We start from the raw sequence: 20919 nt of genomic DNA, 5'->3' as shown, positions 1-20919 counted from the left end.
ACATCCGTCCCTCTCTGCCGCACCGCGTCCGAGTATAGCCGTCCCTCTCTTGGGACCATTTTTAATTAAAACCGGGAGAAAATTAGAAATTATATTCTATTTTCTGAAACTTGTTCTGACGTTTTGTCGGAGATTATCTGTTTTTTATGAGCCCCCGGCCGCTGGTTTATTTTAACAGGCAAAGAGTTTGTATCATGTAATGACATTTTTACTACTGCCTTTTAATGTAGGCTATTCAGTACCTAATACCTACCTATTGTATTTATTTATTTTTAACAAAATAAAATAAGAACATTTATATCACATACAAAACAATAGGTACATTTAAGTAGAAAAAAAAGTGAACAAAACATGTCAGAAGTGAAACTTCTTTGTAAATTAATTATTACTAAGGTAAAATCCCCAATAGATGATCATGTACCAGTGTATGATCACTCCATGTATGTTTTTGTATAGGTATTTGTATTTGTCAATAAAGATACACAAATTGAAAATATACGAAATTCTATTTTTAAAATTAAAATTCCGTAAAAATAATTTATGGAATATTAGTATTTTATTTTTTATGTAAAATAATTTATTGAAATCTCAAATGACGAATAAAATATTTAAAAAAATATAAATATAAAATATAAATATTTCATAAATTCTCTTTACGAAATTTTAATTTTAAAAATAGAATTTCGTATATTGCTACGTTTGCCCTTTCTCACTCTCTCAATCGCTATCTCCCTTTTCTTCGACAAAAACGTCGCACATCTTCGTGACGTTAATATTATTATTATTGCGTTTCATCCGTAAATTTTCCCTCATGCGCCTAACGAAGTTTCACTTCAAAACAACAGTAATACTTTAAAACATTTACAAAAAAGACTATTTCTTACCGTATAGGAACTGACATAACGCGGACCTTCTGTCAGTTCACTCAATGGGCTATTAAAAACGTCTGTTAATCTAAGCAGTTCAATTATTTCAGTTATCTATGACGATAACTATCTCGTTTTCATATGCAATTAATTTATATGTTATAATTACATTAAAGACTCACTATTAAACATTAATACGGGAGGCCTTTGGTTGTGTAAAGGTTGTAGCGCCTATGATTTATTTTTGATTTCGTCACGCTCTGTTCTTCTCTCATGAAGCTGTTGATTTAACTTTTTTATTTCTTCATTAGATTATATTTAATAACTAGCTGGCCTGGCGAACATCGTACCGCCTAACAGTCGATTCTTTATTTTTTTTAAATACTTATTCTGCTATTCGGGACACCGGTCTAGCTAGTAAGATAAGACAACAAATACATTATGTCAAAAATAAAAATTAACCTTCCCGGAACCGCTCCACTAACACTTGAACTCTATAATATGGTATTAAAGTTCAAATTGACTTTTAAGTATTATTACGAATATTTTGTATGGGAATGTAGAAAAGTTGTTTTTAGACTTTTTCACTCATTTTTTTTTAATTTTTCTCTCCGTAAGAACCATCCTCGTACTTCAAAGAATATTATGTAAAAAAATCAGACAAATCGGTCAAGCCATTTTCGTGTTATGTCGTGACAACGGAAAACGGGTTTCATTTTTATATATATAGATTAAGAAAAGTATATGAATACGTAATTGTTAAAAATTAAATAATAATAATATTAATATATTTATTGTAAAAAATTAAATAATAAAAGTATTATTAATTATAAAAATAAAAAAAATTAATAGCTTAATGACAATAAATATTCACTGTCTGAAGTATTTTTTTTCAACAACAGACATTTATATTTGGTATATCAATTCCAGGAGGAGTCGGCGACGATGATGGTGACAGTGGCAAAAGAAGAAGATCCAGAACCAACTTCAACTCCTGGCAGCTGGAGGAGCTGGAGAGAGCTTTCCTTGCGTCGCATTATCCAGACGTCTTCATGAGAGAGGCGTTGGCTATGAGGCTGGATCTCAAAGAGAGTAGAGTGGCGGTAAGTGATAATATATATACCTTGTATGTTGATCTATACTTACATTATGTCTATACGCACCATCACTACATGCAAACAGCTTCCCACTGAAGTATTTCCGAACCAATTCGACTTAGGGTCCTTCAAGAAAAGAGCACGTACCAATTCTTAAACGCAATCGCGAGCCCTCTATGAGAGTGTCCATGGGCGGCGTATCACATATTATAAAGAGGTTAAGTTTGAGAGGTTGTACTAATCTCTGGATCTACTGAACCGTTTTTGAAAGACCAGAAAGCTAGGTTATTTGTGAGTGTCATATGCTATATATTCAAGATAAATGAAATGAGTTTCGTGGTAGTCGGATTTGCTAAGTCCGACAACGAAAATGTTTCTTACGAACGCTGCTTTGATGAGAAATATATGACTGACTAGAGAAACGTTCTAGAGCTTGATAATGGCTACAAAAGACAGCATACATACACAGCATGCATTACCTTTGCTTATACTGCAATATAACTGCTTAATCTGGTCTATAAATAATAAATTGCCTTAAAGCGTTGAACGAGTCTCAAAACTGTCAAATATACTGATCACCCTGCCATTCTATGCAAGTCTAAGAGTTAAGACTTACGAACTATGGATCTCGTGTGTCAAAATCCAATACGCTTTTGACATTCGGGAGTCAAACTCAGCGCAAGTCTAGACTCTGAACCCCACCCTTAAAGCTGCTAGACGTCAAAGTCTATATTATGTAAATCAATAAAATGTAAAGTTGAATACAACTGTTATGTCATTTGTTCACGAAAAAAATCTTTTATAAAATATGCCGATTTTTTTATAATAAATTAAGTTTTGTTTTGCATTTCTTAAAGTTAATATTATTATTTGTACGTGTACAAAACAGTCAATAAATATGTTTACATTACAACTAGGTTGATTATCATACATTTCTGCATCTGTTTTATATATACATCATTTAAAAGTACCTTATGTACATGAAACAAAAACAATCTATATAAGTAAACAATGTATTAGGTACATAAACACATTGTTAACCTAACCGTTCAGCTTAACAGTTAATATTAAATATAGGCTGCAGCTTATTGAGCTGTTATAAGTTTATTGACAAGTTAACAGACAGGAAACACGTCATGTTTCATAAACAGAAAATAACTTGTTTGACAATTCGACACGGTGTGTTAGCCCTTTGTGTAGCCATGACACTATCTATAAATATAATTCACTTAATGTAGTGCTACCGAATTGTGAAAATATTACCTTATTACTAGCTGATACGGCAGACGTCGTTTTGCCATGTATATTATTTTTAGGAAACATTTTTTTAGTTCATTAAAAATAGGGGCTGATCGTAGAGGGGTGATAATTTGAGGTTGTATGTATTTTTTAATGGCACATTATAAACAATTAAAATTAAAATTTCGTCCAAAAAATAAAAATAAAATGTTAGGGGTGGACAACCCTTATCACTTAGAGGTATGAAAAATAGATAGTACGGTCTAGCCGGTCAAGCCGTTTCGGAGGAGTATGGTAACTAACATTGTGACATGAGAATTTTATATATAACATATTAATAACTGGCCCGGCAAGTATTTACCGCCGTTAGGCGGCAATAGACAAATTAGCTGAAGTTAATTTATGATGTTATGAAAGCAAACTATGAATTAAATTTTAAGTTTACTACTATCACCGAATTTGACCAGTGTTGGCCTAGTGGCTTCAGCGTGCGACTCTCATTTCTGAGGTCGTTGGTGCAATCCCCGGCTGTGCACCATTGGAAATTCCTTCTATGTGCGCACAGTCTAAGGATAACATGGTAAGGAAACCGGCTTGCGTTAGACCCAAAACCTCGACGGCGTCTGTCAGGAGGCTGATAATTTACTTGCCAATTAGATTGACAAATGATCTTGAAACAGATATAGAAATCTGGGGCCAGATCTAAAAAGATTTAAGCGCCATTAATTTTTTTCAACGAATTGCAATGTGCCTTGGTAATAAGTAGCTAAATATATTTTCCTTAGTTTGCACAAAATTCCACGCATAATTTGACAACCAATATAATATATGTCAATCCTTTTTCATTATACATATTTAATATACAGCCTTATCCAAATATTGTGGATATCTGGTCGATTCGAAGCCTTTATACATTTAATTTATTTAAACATTAAATGTCGTAACTGTTTGAAAGCCTACCCAATATCACCACGGTGGTAAGTGGATGGTGTTACTGCTTGCACTTCTTATTCATTCATCTACATAGTCAAACCACCTAAGCATTGTCATTATGTCCTCTTTCATTAACCTCGTTTAACTGTGGGTGACGGTCGGGGGAACAAGATATCTTCTTCTTTTTATAGTGCCATCTCCTTGCGAAGGTTGGCGATCATCATGATTTAGTTTTGGATGCCGCGCTTCTAAACAATGACTTGTTGCTTTGACCAAACCATTGGCTAAGTTTTTTCAACAAAGACGTGCGTCTGCGGCCAGCCTTGCGATTCTGTAAGTCACTTTTCGAACTCTCACAGCGGTTTTCGGCGGTCGCGCTCAAATCAGTCGTAAAGCTGTCATTTTACGATTTGGCATTCTGATAAACAATAAACTACAAGGGATCCTTCTCCGTCGACTTTTGGGTCTAAAGTATGACAGTTTCCTCACGTTTTCCTTCACCATACAGGCGTCTTAGGCGTTCGAACTCATTAAGGGATGATGCACGCTGAAGCCACTATGGCTATGCTGCTGATGGCATTGGCTATTGAAAATTACAGATTATCATTGCTAGTCCTATAACACTCAATGATTCTTAATTGTAATATATCAATTGCTTAATTATAATTCGAAGAGAAGGCGGAACATAGGTAATAAATAAAATAAGTAATGAAATAAAACAAGTTTCATCAAATGTAAATTAAGACTTTAAATTGTATATCTTAATTTCCTGATACCATAGATTGTATAGATCTCTATGAACATCTAAAAAGGTTTTAATTTGAATGAATGTAAACTGTTATTCCATTATGCGCAAATAATTTATTGATAGATTGATTGGATGATAAAATTGATGAAATATCGCTTTTAAATTAATTTCATGTACCGGTTTCAATTTCATGCATTGTATCTCAAAATATGTGCTAGTATTTATTAACAGTGTTGCACAGAACAGCCCTGCGATTCTGTAACTCACTTTTGGAACTCACACAGCGGTTTTTGCATCGGCGGTCGCTCTCAAATCAGTCGTGAAGCAGTCATTTTATGATTTGGCATTCTGATAAACAATAAACTACAAGCTCCTACCTTTTCAGAATGCCAAATCATAAAATTACTGCTTCACGACTGATTTGAGAGCGACCGCTGATGCTAAAACCGCTGTGTGAGTTCGAAAAGTGAGTTACAGAATCGCAGGGCAGTGTTGGCCTAGTGGCTTCTGCGTGCGACTGTCATCCATGATGTCGTAGTTTCGTACCCTGGCTGTGCACCAATGGACTTTCTTTCTATGCGCATTTAACATTCACTCGAACGGTGAAGGAAAATATCGTGAGGAAACCGGCTTGCCTTAGACCCAAAAAGTCGACGGCTTGTGTCAGGCAAATCGCCTTGATCAGATCTTGCTCAGAGTGACAAATCATGAAGCAGATACAGAAATGTGAGGCCCAGACCTAACAAGTTTGTAGCGCCAGTGATTTATTTATTTTATTTTAAAAAATCAGTGGCGCTACTTATTTTATTGGTTAACATTTAACTAAAACGAATTACAATAATATAAGTTTAAAATTGTCAGATAAAATCTCAGTTATAGATTAAAATTATCTAAATGTGAATAAAACTTTGTTAACGGATACAACAACTGAGCGTTTTAAGGCAGTTTTTGCCGCGCACCACCACCACCAGCTGCCCAATGAAGTATTTCCGAACCAATTCTACTTAGGGTCCATCAAGAAAGAGCGTATCAATCCTTAAAAGCAACGTACTCGCGAGCCTTCTGGCATTGACAATGTTACTTAACATCAGATTAGCCTACTGCCCGTACGAAATGCGTACTTAAATGGTAACCTAATCATGTAAAAGGTGTATAATATTTAACAATATTATTGTTTTGTATAAATAGTTTACCATTTATTTCAGTTCATTATTTAAAGAAACATAATAGCGTTTTTATTTTCTATTTTACTTTACATTACACGTTTCAAGTGCTTCTCAGCAACCATGGTCTCCAAGCGAGAAAGTTTGCAAATAACTAATTAATAACATAAGACTAGTCTATTGAAAATTAGAATACTAGCGCCATCTATTATCGCGTAGTATTACACAGCTCCAACATCTTATCTAGTATAATAAAACTGAAGAGTTTTACGTAGTTATACTCTTAGCAAATACAACCTACAATATAGTAAATATTTACTAAATAAACCCTTTAGCACCCGTCATTACCCTTTATGTAAAAACTCATAAGCGAAACATTCAGTGATAGTGAATCAAGGCCAAATTAAGGGGTGGGCAACAGGGACTATAGCCGAACCGAAAAAGAAAAATTCCAACTAGTTATTATCGCTTCGTTTAATTTTTTAATTAAATTGTATCTAGTAACGATAAAGTACGCGATCTTCCGTGCATAACCAATACAGAAATCTCGTTATAGGTTAAGACGTATCTTTTAAAAATCGTCCATTCGGCTCGAAAGAGGGTTGATTTCCGTTATCCGGCACATGTCCGGCTAAGCGGTCACCGGGGACTTTGGGCCAGCTTTTTGTACAACCTTCACCCAACCTGAACGGTCATCTTTTGATAATGGACCGGTCAAGACCATGCATAAACCCCTATCAGTTTTCGTTCGCAATACGAATTAGTTTGTTGGTAATTTGTGTGTATTATGAAATGTTTTACTGTGGTAGGTTAATAATTAAATATTTTTATATCCTTACGACTTTCTCTATTGTTGGCCTAGTGGCTTCAGCGTGCGACTGTCATACCTGAGGTCGTAGGTTCGATCCCCGGCTGTACACCAATGGACTTTATTTATATGTGCGCATTTAACATTTGCTCGAACGGTAAAGGAAAACATCGTGAGGAAACCGACATGTCTTAGACCCAAAAAGTCGACGGCGTGTGTCAGGCACTGGAGGCTGATCACCTACTTGCCTATTAGATTTAAAAATGGTCATGAAACAGATTCAGAAATCTGAGGCCAGACCTAAAGAGGTTGTAGCGCCACTGATTTATTTATTTTATTTACGACTTTCTCCCAATGTCAATGCTTAGGCAAAGACAAATTTTCATACAAATTTAGTTTTCGACTTTCTACATACACTAATGGCATCTTGACTATGCCGCCTGACATACCTCTCTCTCTACCCCTGACATACCACATGCACGATATCTATAATCTACTATGCGTTCTGCTCGGGTAGGTACTTTTAAATTTGTCCCTTCTATAGTATTTCCTGGATTCGTCCAGGTATGTACGACAAGTCCTATCCAACCAGACTACACCGTACTTGCCTTGTATATTCTTATAATACTTATAATTAAATAGTATAATATTATATAATATATCTATTAAGAGTTCTTAAGTACTCATTAAATAAACAAGATATGATGTTTATCTAGGTACTTTCTAAATATTATGCTCTGACTCTACGAGTTGGAAGTCTGAAATCAGACATCTTAAAACTGAATAAAAGGCGGCTCAAATATATAAAAACCATTTTGTTATTAGTATATAATATATTCAGAAGATATGAAAATATAAAACTTTTACTATATTATTCCTCAAGATCTGGCCTGAAAATTGATGTAAGAGGAAAATAGATCTATTTCTATAATCAGTACTAACTGATAGTATCCACGGCTTATCAGAACATCTCGACTGAAACAGACTATCCCGCAGCACTCCTAATAGTTGGTATAAATCAAAAGATTGCAATCTCGCGAGCACCCCTGGGACGCGAGCGAGACGGCACGATTGAATCGCATAGATTTAAATCGACGTGCTAGATAAGGACGGCAATAGATTCCGCAAGACCGACCTGAAACGTGCGGCGGCTCGTAGGGAAGTCACAATTCGATTACAGCTCAATAAAGTTAAAGTGACTTGTTTGCGTTTGTAAAGTGGATTTTTTTCCTCTTGATTTTTCTTTTCCTTCGTTCGTTTTATTTAGGGACGCTTTGAAGCGATTGCGGTATTTGAATGTTGATACCCAAGGTACGATTATTCGTATTGGATATCACTATTAAAAATAAAACATATTCTAGCGAAGTACGAATGTTTCCCTTGCTCTAATTTCATGTATATGGCATTTCAAGCTGTCAAACAATTTTTACAATAACGAGCAAATTTAAATGTAATTTCAGCCGAGAACACGTAAAACTTGCGAAAGCGGTGGCGGAAGTATCGACTTCATTTTAAAATTCATAGCATAAAATTTACATTTATATGCCAATTTCATTCCCTAACAGGGCGTCGGCGGTCGCACGCACACATCAGTATTCAACACACACTCACCCCAAGAAAAACATTACATTCTTCGCTTCACTGAGAAAAAAGCGCACGGTTTAAATATGGAACACTAAATGGAACGCTTAGGCGACAAAATGCGGATAGAATATAAAATTTAAGGAAGTGTTCCGTCCTTTTCCCGCGCATCTTCTTATTACAGCTATCCCTGTCTAAGCTTCCCTATCAAACGAGGCAAGTTTACCGCCCTAGGCTTAGGAAAAGATAGACAGGCGTGTAGGGTTGCCACTCTGAATAATGCAATAAATTTTCGTGGACGCTTCGTTAAAAATGATTTAAGAGAATTCCTATTGAGAGGCGGACATTCATTATTAGTGTAATAATTTTATCGTACAGCACGATCTTGATATTCTATATAGATTTAACATTTTAGTACTTATGAAGAAATGGGTGTTATATCATAAAGCTTATTACAAAAAATCTCTAATAATATTAAGCGGAAAAATATAATGAAAGATAAATGTTTGGGCTTCATTAGTTTGTTTAGAAAACAGCTTAAGATATTATACGCTAAGTCAAGATAAGTGAGATCTCGAATGGGTATGGCATACCCAATTAGGCCCTTACACATTAAAGCATATTTGGGTATGACATACCCATACGACCTCTTAAAGCAAAATATTTATCAAATCCTAGAATCAAACTGAAAATATACTACTATCCCTAATCTTACTGAATTTACTAAATTATGTGTAAAACTGAGCACCCTTCTTGGGCGTTGATTTCTTCCCTACGACGTTTTTATTTCGTCAATTTCCCGAAGATTTCCCATTGAAGGGAAAGTAAATGGGAGCCAGTGTATCGAAACTTAATGCTCTGGGGAGGGGAGATTGTATACCTATTCTGTGAGAATACAGCTTCTATACCTTCGTTTCAGTATGACGTTTGAAGTCCAGAAAAAAGTTATAGTATATATTATAACTATTATTAAAGTTAAGTATATATACGGATATACATTATAAATTGACTAACAATATTTTAAATAAGATGCCCAATTCTATCTTGTTACCTTTTATACAAAAATTATATATTATTTTTTCAACTTCTAAACAATTTGTAATTAATTTAATTTACAAAAATACTACACAAGAGGTACCTACTTAAAAAAAATGAATTAGTCAAATATGTAGTACATAATATATTAATTAGTAAAAGGTAACTTTATGCCTCAGATATCTGTATCCGTTTCGAGATTTACTTTTTGTTTTTATAGAACAAAAGACCAACAATCGACAATCAGGCAGGAGGCTCATCTGAAGTTTAGTGATACCACCGCCCATGGACACTCAAAGCCAAGGGGCTCGCAAGTGCGTTGCCAACCCTTTAAGAAATAGTACGCTCTTTTTTTAAAGGACCAGGCAAGATAGTGATCTGTGTTTGACAAACTGTCGTCACGATGTTTTCCTTCACCGAATTACGGTGTTAAATACGTAGAAATAAAAATTGGTGCACAGCCGTGATTCGAACCCTGGAGAAGCGCTCAAGCCACCCAGTCAGCCAGTTTAATGATATTTCTTAATCAAACATTGCATACATTGGCAATGTATAATGATAAATTTTGTGTCATAGATACCAATAGGTATACAAAAAAGTTTTTTATTACAAAGGGTAGATATTATTACCTACCAGCTTTCTTAAAAAGACAGATAGCTGTTTCGCTATCATATTTTATAGAGATGACAGCCAAGAATTTGGCTAGACCCCTTGCTTCTATTGAGCAAGCATTAGATTATAAGACCTTGGAAGAAATTCCAAATAATATTTATTTAAATTAGATAATAGGACAACAGAGCACCACTCTTGCAATAATAAGGTAAGTATATTATGTGATAAAATTCATTCCCAAAAAATTATTGTGGTTCATCAAAATATACAGGGGATGAAAAATAAAGAATTAGAAATTGAACTATTCTTGAATAGTCAAAAAATAGACTTTTTGTGCATAACAGAGCACTGGCTAAAAAAATATGAAGTTTTGTTTAATTTTTGTAACCACAGGGTTGGTAGTGTGTTTTGCAGAGAAAATGCAATTCATGGTGGCTCATTAATCCTAATAAGTAAAAAACTTAAATGCAAAGAAAGAAAGGATATTATCAGCCTCTCTGTAGAACTAACTATTGAAATCTCCTGTGTGGAACTGGAGCAATTCATTGTTGTATGTCTATATTGTCCTCCATCAGCTGTCTATAATAATGTTGAAAATGTATTAGAGGAGATATTGTGTAAATTAGTAAAGTGTAATAAAGGGCTAATTGTGTGTGGGGACTTTAATGTCAATTTACTTTGTCATTCTAATTCAAGTGTACGCATACTTAGTCTTTTTCGTTCATACAATTTAATAAATCAATTTCATTCACCCACAAGAATAACAGCTAGCACCGCAACTTGTATAGATAACATATATAGTGACATAGCCCCTTTGAATGTTTGTATTTTCAATAGATTTAAATCTGATTACACTGGTCAATGGTTTGAATTCCAATTAAGGAAACAAAAAACATGTAAAAAGAAGAAAATTGTGATAACTCCTATTACAAATGACCGTTTGGACAGATTTAGAGAAGCATTGGTCTATAGAATGCCATTTCTGTGTGGCAACTCATCCCCTAATAATTTATACAATACTTTTTTTGGATCATTTATTGATGAATTCAAGAAAGTATTTACTCAAAAGACTTTATTGGTCTCTGAGAAAACAAGTTTCTGTGACTGGGCAAATGAGGAGTTACACAGGAAAAGGTTAAAATTATATGAAATCTATGACGAAATGCAATATAACACTAGTGTGGAATTTAGGGAATATGTTAGGTTGTATTCAAATAATTTCAAAAAAGATTGCAAAACTGCAAAGTCTCAATATTTAAGTTCAAAAATAAAAAATAGCATGGATAAAGTAAAAGCTACCTGGAAAATAATAAATGAAGAATCAGGTAAAACGTCTGACAAACGAACTGATTATATGTTAAAAGTTAAAGGGAAGTTAATAAAATCTGACCCAGAGGTAGCTTCTTCTTTTGAAGAGTTCTTTACAAATGTACCACTAAATACGACCAAGTCCCTAGATTCTTCACCTGCTGCTGCGATCTCATTGCTAGAAAAATGTGTACCTGAATGTAATATTAAATTTCAGTTTAAACATATAACTTGTAATGATATCGTTAAAACTTTTAAGCTTATTAATTTAAAAAAAAGTAAAGATATATGGGGTATGTCAACAGTCATTTTAAATTCCGTTATTAATGTAATAAGCTCTGAATTGTCTATAATTTTTAACAGCTGTATCGATTGTGGAGTCTTTCCGGACGAAATGAAATTAAGTAAGATTACACCGTTGTTCAAGGCAGGTAGTGAGTCTGATCCGTCAAACTTCAGACCTGTTTCCGTGCTCCCTGCGTTGAGCAAAGTTTTTGAAAAGATAATGCTAGACCAGCTTTCTTTACATTTTAATAAAAATAAACTCTTACATAATAAACAGTATGGTTTCACTAAGGGTCGCTCCACAATCGATGCCGGTGTGAAGTTGATTTCGGACATATTTAACGCCTGGGAAGAATCATATGATGGAGTCGGCGTCTTTTGTGACCTGTCAAAGGCCTTTGACTGTGTTCATCCTGATATACTCGTTGGAAAGCTTCAACACTATGGCGTTGATGGCAAAGCTTCCAGCCTGATGAATTCATATTTAAAGGGAAGGATCCAAAGAGTTCATGTCAATGGAGTCACCTCTCCGGGTTCGCAGGTATCAATGGGCGTCCCCCAAGGATCGATTCTCGGGCCTTTCTTATTTCTGATTTACATAAATGACCTCCCATTCTTTGTCAACGAAGTTCATGAGATGGTATTGTTTGCTGATGACACTTCACTTCTATTTAAAGTGAATAGGAATAACGTATTATTGGACGATGTAAACAATTCTATCTCTCGTATAGTTAACTGGTTTAATGTAAATAACTTATTGCTTAATGAGAATAAAACAAAATGTATTAGATTTACAACTACTAGCGTAAAGCGAGATATTGGTAACCTGAAAATTAAGGACAGTGAACTAAACTTTGTTGACAAAACTGTTTTTCTAGGTATAACAATAGATAGTAAACTCCAATGGGGCCCACACATAGAGACTCTTTCGAATAGGCTGAGCTCTGCAGCATATGCAGTAAAGAAAATCCGACAGTTTACTGATGAGGACACGGCTAAAATTGTGTATCATAGCTACTTTCATAGCGTTATGTCGTACGGCATTTTATTGTGGGGTGCTGCTGCAGAGGTTCAATCCATATTTGTGCTGCAGAAGCGGGCTGTTCGGGGAATTTGTTGTGTTTCTCCGAGGGAGTCGGTACGGAATGAGTTTAAGGAATTAAATATTATGACACTATCTGGTCAATATATTCTTGAAGCCTTGTTGTATGTCCAAAAAAATATAAACGATTTTAAAACAAATGGTGACTTTCACCAGTATAATACGCGAAATAGAACTAATTTGAGTGTACGACCAACCAGGCTCCAAAAGATAAACCACTCCTTATATGGAAATTGTATTCGTTTTTACAACAAACTCCCAAGCGCAATTAGAGAATTATCACTAAATAAATTCAAAGTCCTCGTTAAACGAAAATTAATCAACAAAGCTTTTTATAAATTTGAGGACTACTTAAATGATCCTAATCCTTGGGATTGAATTGCTCCAGTTCAAACAATTTGTATGACAATACTTGGCGATTAAAAAGAGTGGCGGAAAGTTTCTTGCCAGTTCTTCTTACCCGCTCTACGCCCTTGACTTGCGAACTGGTAGTAAATGTAAATTTACGATTAATTTAACTTGACTATTCAAAAGTGTACTTGGTTACCTACTTGAATAAAGATATTTTGAGTTTGAGTTTGAGTTTGAACCTAAAAATCAGTTTAACATTTCATACGCCTTTATGTATTCTAAAAGCAGGGCCTTCCCCAAGGTGGAGGAAGGGTGGCTCATTAAGCGAGCCATCCCACGGGCCATTATCCGCTGCCCATTCCAATTCTATTCCGTAATCAATGTATTTCGATTAGATGCCGTACGATTTAATTAAACCTGTGATTCCGTCTATGTATTTTATACATGCTGTGGAATATTATTTGGTTAACATGGAATTGTTTTATAATGTAGTTTTACACTCGTGGTCGGTGACAGATCTGTATATTATATATAATAAATATTATAAATTCTAATTGTAATAAACAGCAACAATATAAGAGTTTCTCCTCCAACTTTGATTTTGTTCCCTTTGAAGTAGACTCTTGGACCGTGGGGTTCAAGTACACAGGCGCTTATTAAAGATTTAAGTTGGCGTGTGGTAGATAGTAGGTACCGGTGGCCGGAGCTGGTGCTTTTCTCGCTTAACGAATAAGTATTGCTATACAGCAAGGAAATGCTGCCGTTAATACACTGCCATAGGGACCAATGTTTTTATTGAAGTAAATTTACTTTTGGCGTGACTAGGGAGTACCTCGGATGTTTTTTCTGACGTAAGTAACGCTTACTTTAGTCTGTGTAGTTTCCGCTATTTAAAAATAACAACGATAGCGCGTTTTATAAGTCCGTCAGCGCCATCTAGTGGTGCATTATTTGAATTGATTTAAGTCAGTTTCTTGGCAGTGTTTATTTTTTATATATATTCTGTATAGTGTAAATACTGTATATTTGTTATTAAATTTTATTAAAATGGTATGGCTTTGAGGGATAGTTTTTGTTAAATCGACTCATTAATTTATTTATTTATTTACACTCTTTGTACAATTTAAATATATTATTTCTGCATCTTCTACCGCATTTACCACCGAGAGTGTTCGTCATCGAGGGAGAACAAGGAGAGGTCGAGGGAGAATACGAAATTCCACCAATATCACTACGACGTCCATCGTTCCACAACTGATCGTTTTTCAAGGCAGTTTTTGCCGTGCACCACCACTGTGGAACCAGCTGCCCACTGAACTATTTTCGATTCAATTCGACTTAGAGACCTTGATGAAAAGATACGAATTCCTAAAATCCCGCCAACGCACTCGTGAGCCGTCTGGCATTGAGAATGTCCATGGGCGGCGGTATCTATTAACATCAGATGAGCCTCCTGCCCATTCGTGGCGTGTTCTATTAAAAAAAAAGTGGTACTAATGGGTAACCCTGTATGGTCACGGCTCTCTGCCTTAATTAACAATATAATTATTTAGCAACGCTGACCGCTTAACGGTGGTAAATCAATTTCTAATCACAGTAATATAAACCTAGTTGTTATTTTGAGGTTTAGTTGACTAAACTTCTTACTAATAAATACTACATGTTTCACTAACCCAATACTCTTAATCATTTCTTCTATAGTATTTTTATAATAACAACTAGCTGATCCGGCAAACGTCGTTTTGCCATGTATATCATTTATAATAAAAATAAGGGTTGATTGTAGAGAGGTGAAAATTAGGGGTTGTATGTATTTTTAATGCTGTATCATACAAAATTAAAAAAAAAAATTAAAAAAAAATTAGGGGTCCACCCCTAATTTTGTAGTCCACTACCCTTAACATTTAGGGGGATGAAAAATAGATGCTGTCCGATTCTCAGACATTCCCAATATGCACACCAAATTTCATGAGAATCGGTCAAGCCGTTTCAGAGGAGTTTAACTACAAACACCGCGACACGAGAATTTTATATTTTAGATATTAAATGAAATAAGAAAGTTTTTGGAACTGAAAAAGTAGCTGAAAGTAACGCCATTGCTCCGACATTTACTTTTAATAATAATAATGACTTAGAAATAAGTATTACTGTGGACTATCAAGTAGTAGTTAATAATTAATCATTGGCAAATGTCATAAACTGCAAATATGTAAACTGATTTGATTTTGACGTTAATTTATGAGCTCTGTGACATACAAAGACTAAAAATAAGGACTAATTTACACCCAAAACACGATAATTTTTACGATCATAAGTTTACAGTTCAGAAATAAGTTATCTTCAAATATATACATTTTGACTCTGACGTTTCAAAACAACAAATTTGTTGTTGTTGGTTACAATGTTGATCTGCATAAAAAGCACTTTATCCAGTTTTATAATAATTTTAAAGTAAATGTTCTGTTTAACGCGAAGGGCAGGTCATAAAATTAAAACGACATGTGTTTTACAAAAACCGTCCAACATATGTAAGAAATAGGTAATAAAATTTTACGATTATTAAATAGTTAATAAAGGTAACATTAATTTATTACTTATACCATAAGGACTAACGAATTTAATTATAAGTAGCAGCGAAAAAAACAATTTAGTGCAATAATATAGAATTACCCTGTCTGTGATGAAATGAAACGACCATGGAACATAAACATTCTTTTTTCAAACTTGGTATTAATACGTTGCAAAAGTTTTGTTTTCTGTGTATTTATATTTTTAGTTTATAATTTAACTAAATCTTGTGTTTATTTATTTATTTAGTTATTAAGCTTACGACATCACACACAGTACTAAATCTACTAATTATTTTACAAAATCTTACATCTGAAATGTGTGACAATTAATGTAAACATAAGTTTCACAAAAAAAAATTAAATAGAAATTAAAAATTAAAAAATACAATTAAAACATATACAATAATACAAGCACACAATAAAATAAAATAAAATTACCGAAATTTGTAGGCACTTAGAGCAGAAAAAAAATTATCAGCAAAACAGCAGTGTTTGTTATTAAACTCCTCCTAAACGGCGGAACCGATTTTGGTCAAATGTGTGAATGCAGATAATGGTTTAGATTTATAAAAACATAAGTCAAAGCAGTATTTATTTGCTATATTCAAAAACAAATTAATCGGTAAATTAATCGTATAATTAAATCCGGCAATCTAGTCATTTGTCATTATTTCACCTCCAATGCAACGACTAACCGGAGAAAGTATAAATAAAAGATCAATTTATAATATTAATCGCGTGTCATCACTTTCATTAAATTTCACTAGTACGGAATTTAATAGCGAGAAAATCATTTATTTTATAAATTATTTGCATCAAAAATTCTCATGGTCACTTCTAATTAACCTAATTAAAATAATATTTCAAAAAACTACTTACTCATATCATTTATTTAAAATTAAAAAGTTAAAAAGTTTTGAATTTCAGTTGTTACGCTTGATATATGAAAAGTGTTATATTTTTTTAAATAATCAACTAAATTAATTGATCTAACTTATAGAAATATTTTTAAAAAATGTCTCGCTATATGAAAAGTGTTATAATATTTTTAATAATTAAAACGATTTAATTATAACATTATCTCATAACAGATAGTTTGTAATTTAAACCATAGATATTGGCAGCTTCTCCGCGCTGTATTATCAAATTATAATAAACCTTTTAATACAATTATAATTTCTCCTAGGTCTGGTTTCAAAATCGTCGAGCAAAATGGCGGAAAAAAGAGCACACGAAGAAAGGCCCAGGTCGACCAGCTCATAACGCACACCCGCAGTCTTGTTCTGGAGAACCTATCCCTCCTCACGAATTGAGGGCCAGAGAGAGGTGAGTCACTTACAGGACGAACTCTTAGGAGAAAATGGTCTACGTTCAACATAACACTTGTACATATTTTTATTAAAACTGCATTAATACAATCAGGCAACATAAATTATTATGGAGGTAACGGGCAATCTTTTCCAGGCAACCCTAGCTCTACTATAATATACGAGGCATTTTAAAGTTTTTGCTGTCAGTACTGACAGTACCGTATACAAAGATTTAATATATATAAATATATTATATAGAACTTCGAAGTATGTACTATGTATAAATTGTATTGAAAAACTTATGTCTTATATACAATTTAATACACTAACAAACAGGTTGAAATAAAATGTAATTGTTATTATTAATCATTTGAATGTGTTATAATAATTAAAACAATAAAATTCTTTATTTGTATTAAACCACTAAGGTTTTCTGTTTGATTTTGGTTCACCATTAATTTAAGTTAAAAATATCTACTACAATAAGTGATAATAATTCAGGCTCTTGGTCTCGGATTACAGCCGTTTCTTTGATCATTTTTAATTCATAGACAAGTAAGTGGCTGATCACTTCTGTCTGACACAAGTCAATTTTTGGACTTAAGACATTCACGATGTATTCCTTCACGGTAAGAGTGTTAAATGCTCACATATAAAGTCTATTGGTGATCGAAACTACGACCTCCTCGCACGCTGATGCCACTAGACCAGTGTTTCCCAACCTTTTTTGTGCCATATGCCTTTCGAAAATGCTTATAAAATGTATCATACATAATTTATTACTATTAAAAATTATGATTAACTTAACAAACTTAATGATCATAATTGTTACGAAACAAATAAGTACATTTTCAAAACAACGAAAAACTGAAATTCAAATTCCAAATAATTTTATAAATTTTAGAATTAACAATGAAATTGTCCCTCTGTGGGGCTTGAGTTCGACGTTGGGAAACACTGCCCTAGACCATCACTATATATACTACTAGGTATATACTTTGGTTAATTTACGGTGAATTTTTTTATTCTCTTTTGTTTTAAGTAACTGACGCCTCTTAATCATTTCTAATTATAATTTCAACCACAACAGCTGCTAACTGATCTTGTAAAAAACAATTAAAGTTACCGTTTTAATTGAAACACCTACTGCTGATTAAATATTGTTCAAACATGTTATTAAACTTTATACACGCAATGAATATTTAATAAGCAAACACAATTCATCTCCACAGCCTTTATAATAATCGTAACAACCATAAAATTAGGTTCTATACTAATTAAGCCCTATTTGTTTAACCAGGGCGAGAAGAAGAAAGAAGCTGGCAAAAGCACTTGAAAGGCAAGCAAGAAAGCTGCGGGCGAAAGGTATAGCAGTGGACCTGGAAGCCCTAAAATCGGAGTACTTAGCCCAGCATAGAAACACAGGCCTCTATTCCGACTCCGATGGTGAAATCGATGGAGAAGAGTGTATGATCGATGTGGTAGGGGGTGATTCTTGTCATGACTCCGGTCCCGAAGACTTTTCGCTTGCTGGAAGACTGCGCGCACCATCCGGCGGGGATGGAATCAACAATTCCGACAGTTCAACATCAGATGGCCATTCTGGAAGGAACTTCAGCCCATTACCTGACCCTCAACAGTCGTTCTTCAAACATTTCGGCGCCGCGGCTAACTTCGATAAGTTTGATTTTGATTCGGGCCGAGCGGTGTCCTTAGACCTTAGTGGGACATCGTCAGAGCAGGGTCTGTCGAAGAATGGAGGAGTACGAAAACACAACCCGTTCAGTATAGAATCATTGCTTAATACGTGACTTTAATGTAGGTAAGGGTTCATACTGGAGTTGTTCCTTTGTTTCCCAACTTACAATTTACGAACATAATCTATAAACCAATCCTTTTAGAAGCGCACAATATTTTCTACATAAAATTTAAAAATGGAACAAACAAATATAAACAAAAGAAAACTATTGATTCAAAGAAATCAATTCAATTGTTTGACTTTCCATTAGTGCAATAAAATCGTCAATACATACGTAATGGTACAGGCTCGAATCTAAGTTCTTTGTATTATGTTCGTATTTTGTAAGAAATAAAATATCATTAGATTTTATCAGCTTAATTTATAGACTAGCGAGTACCAGTTAACATATCCTTGTGAATATTAGTTGTATTATATAGATTTTACTGTAAATATAATGTTATTTGGGGCAATGAAAAATTATTGTTAATTTTATAATTTAAATTTTATTGTTAATTTTTTCTCTATTTATTTTTACACATAGCTATGATAAAATAGGTAATTTGCTTGTAGTTTATGTTCTATGCCACTATTCATTGATTTTAAAAGGGATTTCGGGTCTCTCTCTTCTACCCTGTTCTAAAGATGTTTACTGATTCCACTTACGAACTTTTTCCACTAGCGCACATTCTTGAAGACCACTTTTTGAACTAGCTAACTGCGCCGCTACTCTCCCAATAGCGACCCCGTTTTCAAATTTGAGTCTTATTTCTGCGCATTCTATACTAGGTATATTGAGTAGACTACATAGAAATTGCATACAAAAACGTTTGCATCGATTTTGGAGTTTATAGAGAATCTGTCAGAGTTGTTACATATGCCCATGCGGCAACCATCCAGTGGGCCTTCTAGAAAAACATACAATTTAAGGTATATTATGCTCACAAATTGTATCCTAACGCTCCCTTTACACTCATTTTAGCAAGTTCGTGTCATTAGTGACAACCAGCAATTAGCTTTATTGCGAACATTACAACATAATTACTTAACGCTGTCGGGACAGATTTAAACCTGTAACAACGAGAATAAAATATATTTAAACTCCGAATTAAACTAACAATTGTAAATAAAGTAATATAAATTACACTTAATTAAAATTAGAAAAATTACTTGAGTCAAACAGATTTTTACGAAGAATTTAATTTTCAGCAGCTAATTTCTTGATAGTTTTCATGTTTTCAAGCTTTAATTTTATCTTTTTTTTTATTTCTTTTGTTTATGGTTTACGTGCGTATAAATTGAATTGTAAGAGAAACTTTTCAAATAATTTAGGTAGAGTTTTATTCGACTATTTCAAATACCGCGTTAAGATAATTTTCGTCATATTAAGACAATATTCCGCTAATTCGTTCCAAATTTATCTAGAAGCTTACGCAAATGTTTATAATCTGTCATCATCCTTAAATTATATTGTCTTGTTTATACAAAACTATAAATAATAGAAAACTTTCCACATTCTTTACTTAACAACAATAACATGAAATAAAAAAAGATTAGCGTTTTATTACTTTGACCTAAAGTAATAAAACAATTGCGCGGAATATTAATTTAAAAATGGCGACGCGAGCACAATTACGATTGGCGAAAGAAATATTATATTGGGTCGTAAAATGTTTATATCGTAACGCGATAAGGGTAATTAGTGCAACAATATATGAACGCTTTACATCAATTATGTATTTATTTATAACGCTTAATTCATTTATTGAACTGTTTATTTGCGATCTCTTTTTAAATTATTGTTTTATTTTCAAACATACATGTTAAACACACAAAATATGTTAGAAAAAAGATATACACGTGTGAAAATGACATGAGAACTCAAGAAATATATTATTTCTGAAGGGACTTATGATTGTTATACTTTATATCTTAATATATATAATTTACGTGTCACGTTGTTTGTCTGCTATGGACTCCTAAACTACCGAACCGATATCAATAAAATTTGCACACTGTGTGTAGTTTGATCCAACTTAAAAGATGGGATAGCTTACATCTCAATTTATACCCGCAATCACAAGTCACAATTCTAACAGATGTCGCTGTGTTGAAAGTACCAACGATTCAATGGCATAACCACCAAAAAAGCATGGTGGTCCCCATGACTGGT

General features: G+C 33.7%; 1 protein-coding gene across 3 annotated transcripts in view; it reads left to right on the top strand.

The window, feature by feature from the left end:
- LOC125056655 (homeobox protein unc-4-like) overlaps positions 1 to 19034 on the top strand; it is a 39725-nt gene extending 20691 nt beyond the window's left edge. Inside the window, exons 2-4 of one of the 3 annotated variants that reach the window (XM_047659896.1) lie at positions 1797 to 1969; positions 16885 to 17024; positions 18321 to 19034. In XM_047659896.1, the coding sequence (XP_047515852.1) occupies positions 1797 to 1969; positions 16885 to 17024; positions 18321 to 18819 (812 nt within the window). In that variant the 3' untranslated portion in view covers positions 18820 to 19034. Of the gene's footprint in view, positions 1 to 1796; positions 1970 to 16884; positions 17025 to 18308 lie in introns of all 3 variants that reach the window. The other 2 variants (XM_047659895.1, XM_047659894.1) reach the window with 2 other exon arrangements.
- The last annotated feature ends 1885 nt before the right edge of the window (positions 19035 to 20919 follow it).

This window comes from Pieris napi, chromosome 15 (genome assembly GCF_905475465.1).
Source record: "Pieris napi chromosome 15, ilPieNapi1.2, whole genome shotgun sequence".
NCBI classification, from domain to species: domain Eukaryota; kingdom Metazoa; phylum Arthropoda; class Insecta; order Lepidoptera; family Pieridae; genus Pieris; species Pieris napi.
The sequence above is the reverse complement of the archived record's forward strand: the minus strand, read 5'-3'. Positions and strand labels throughout refer to the sequence as shown.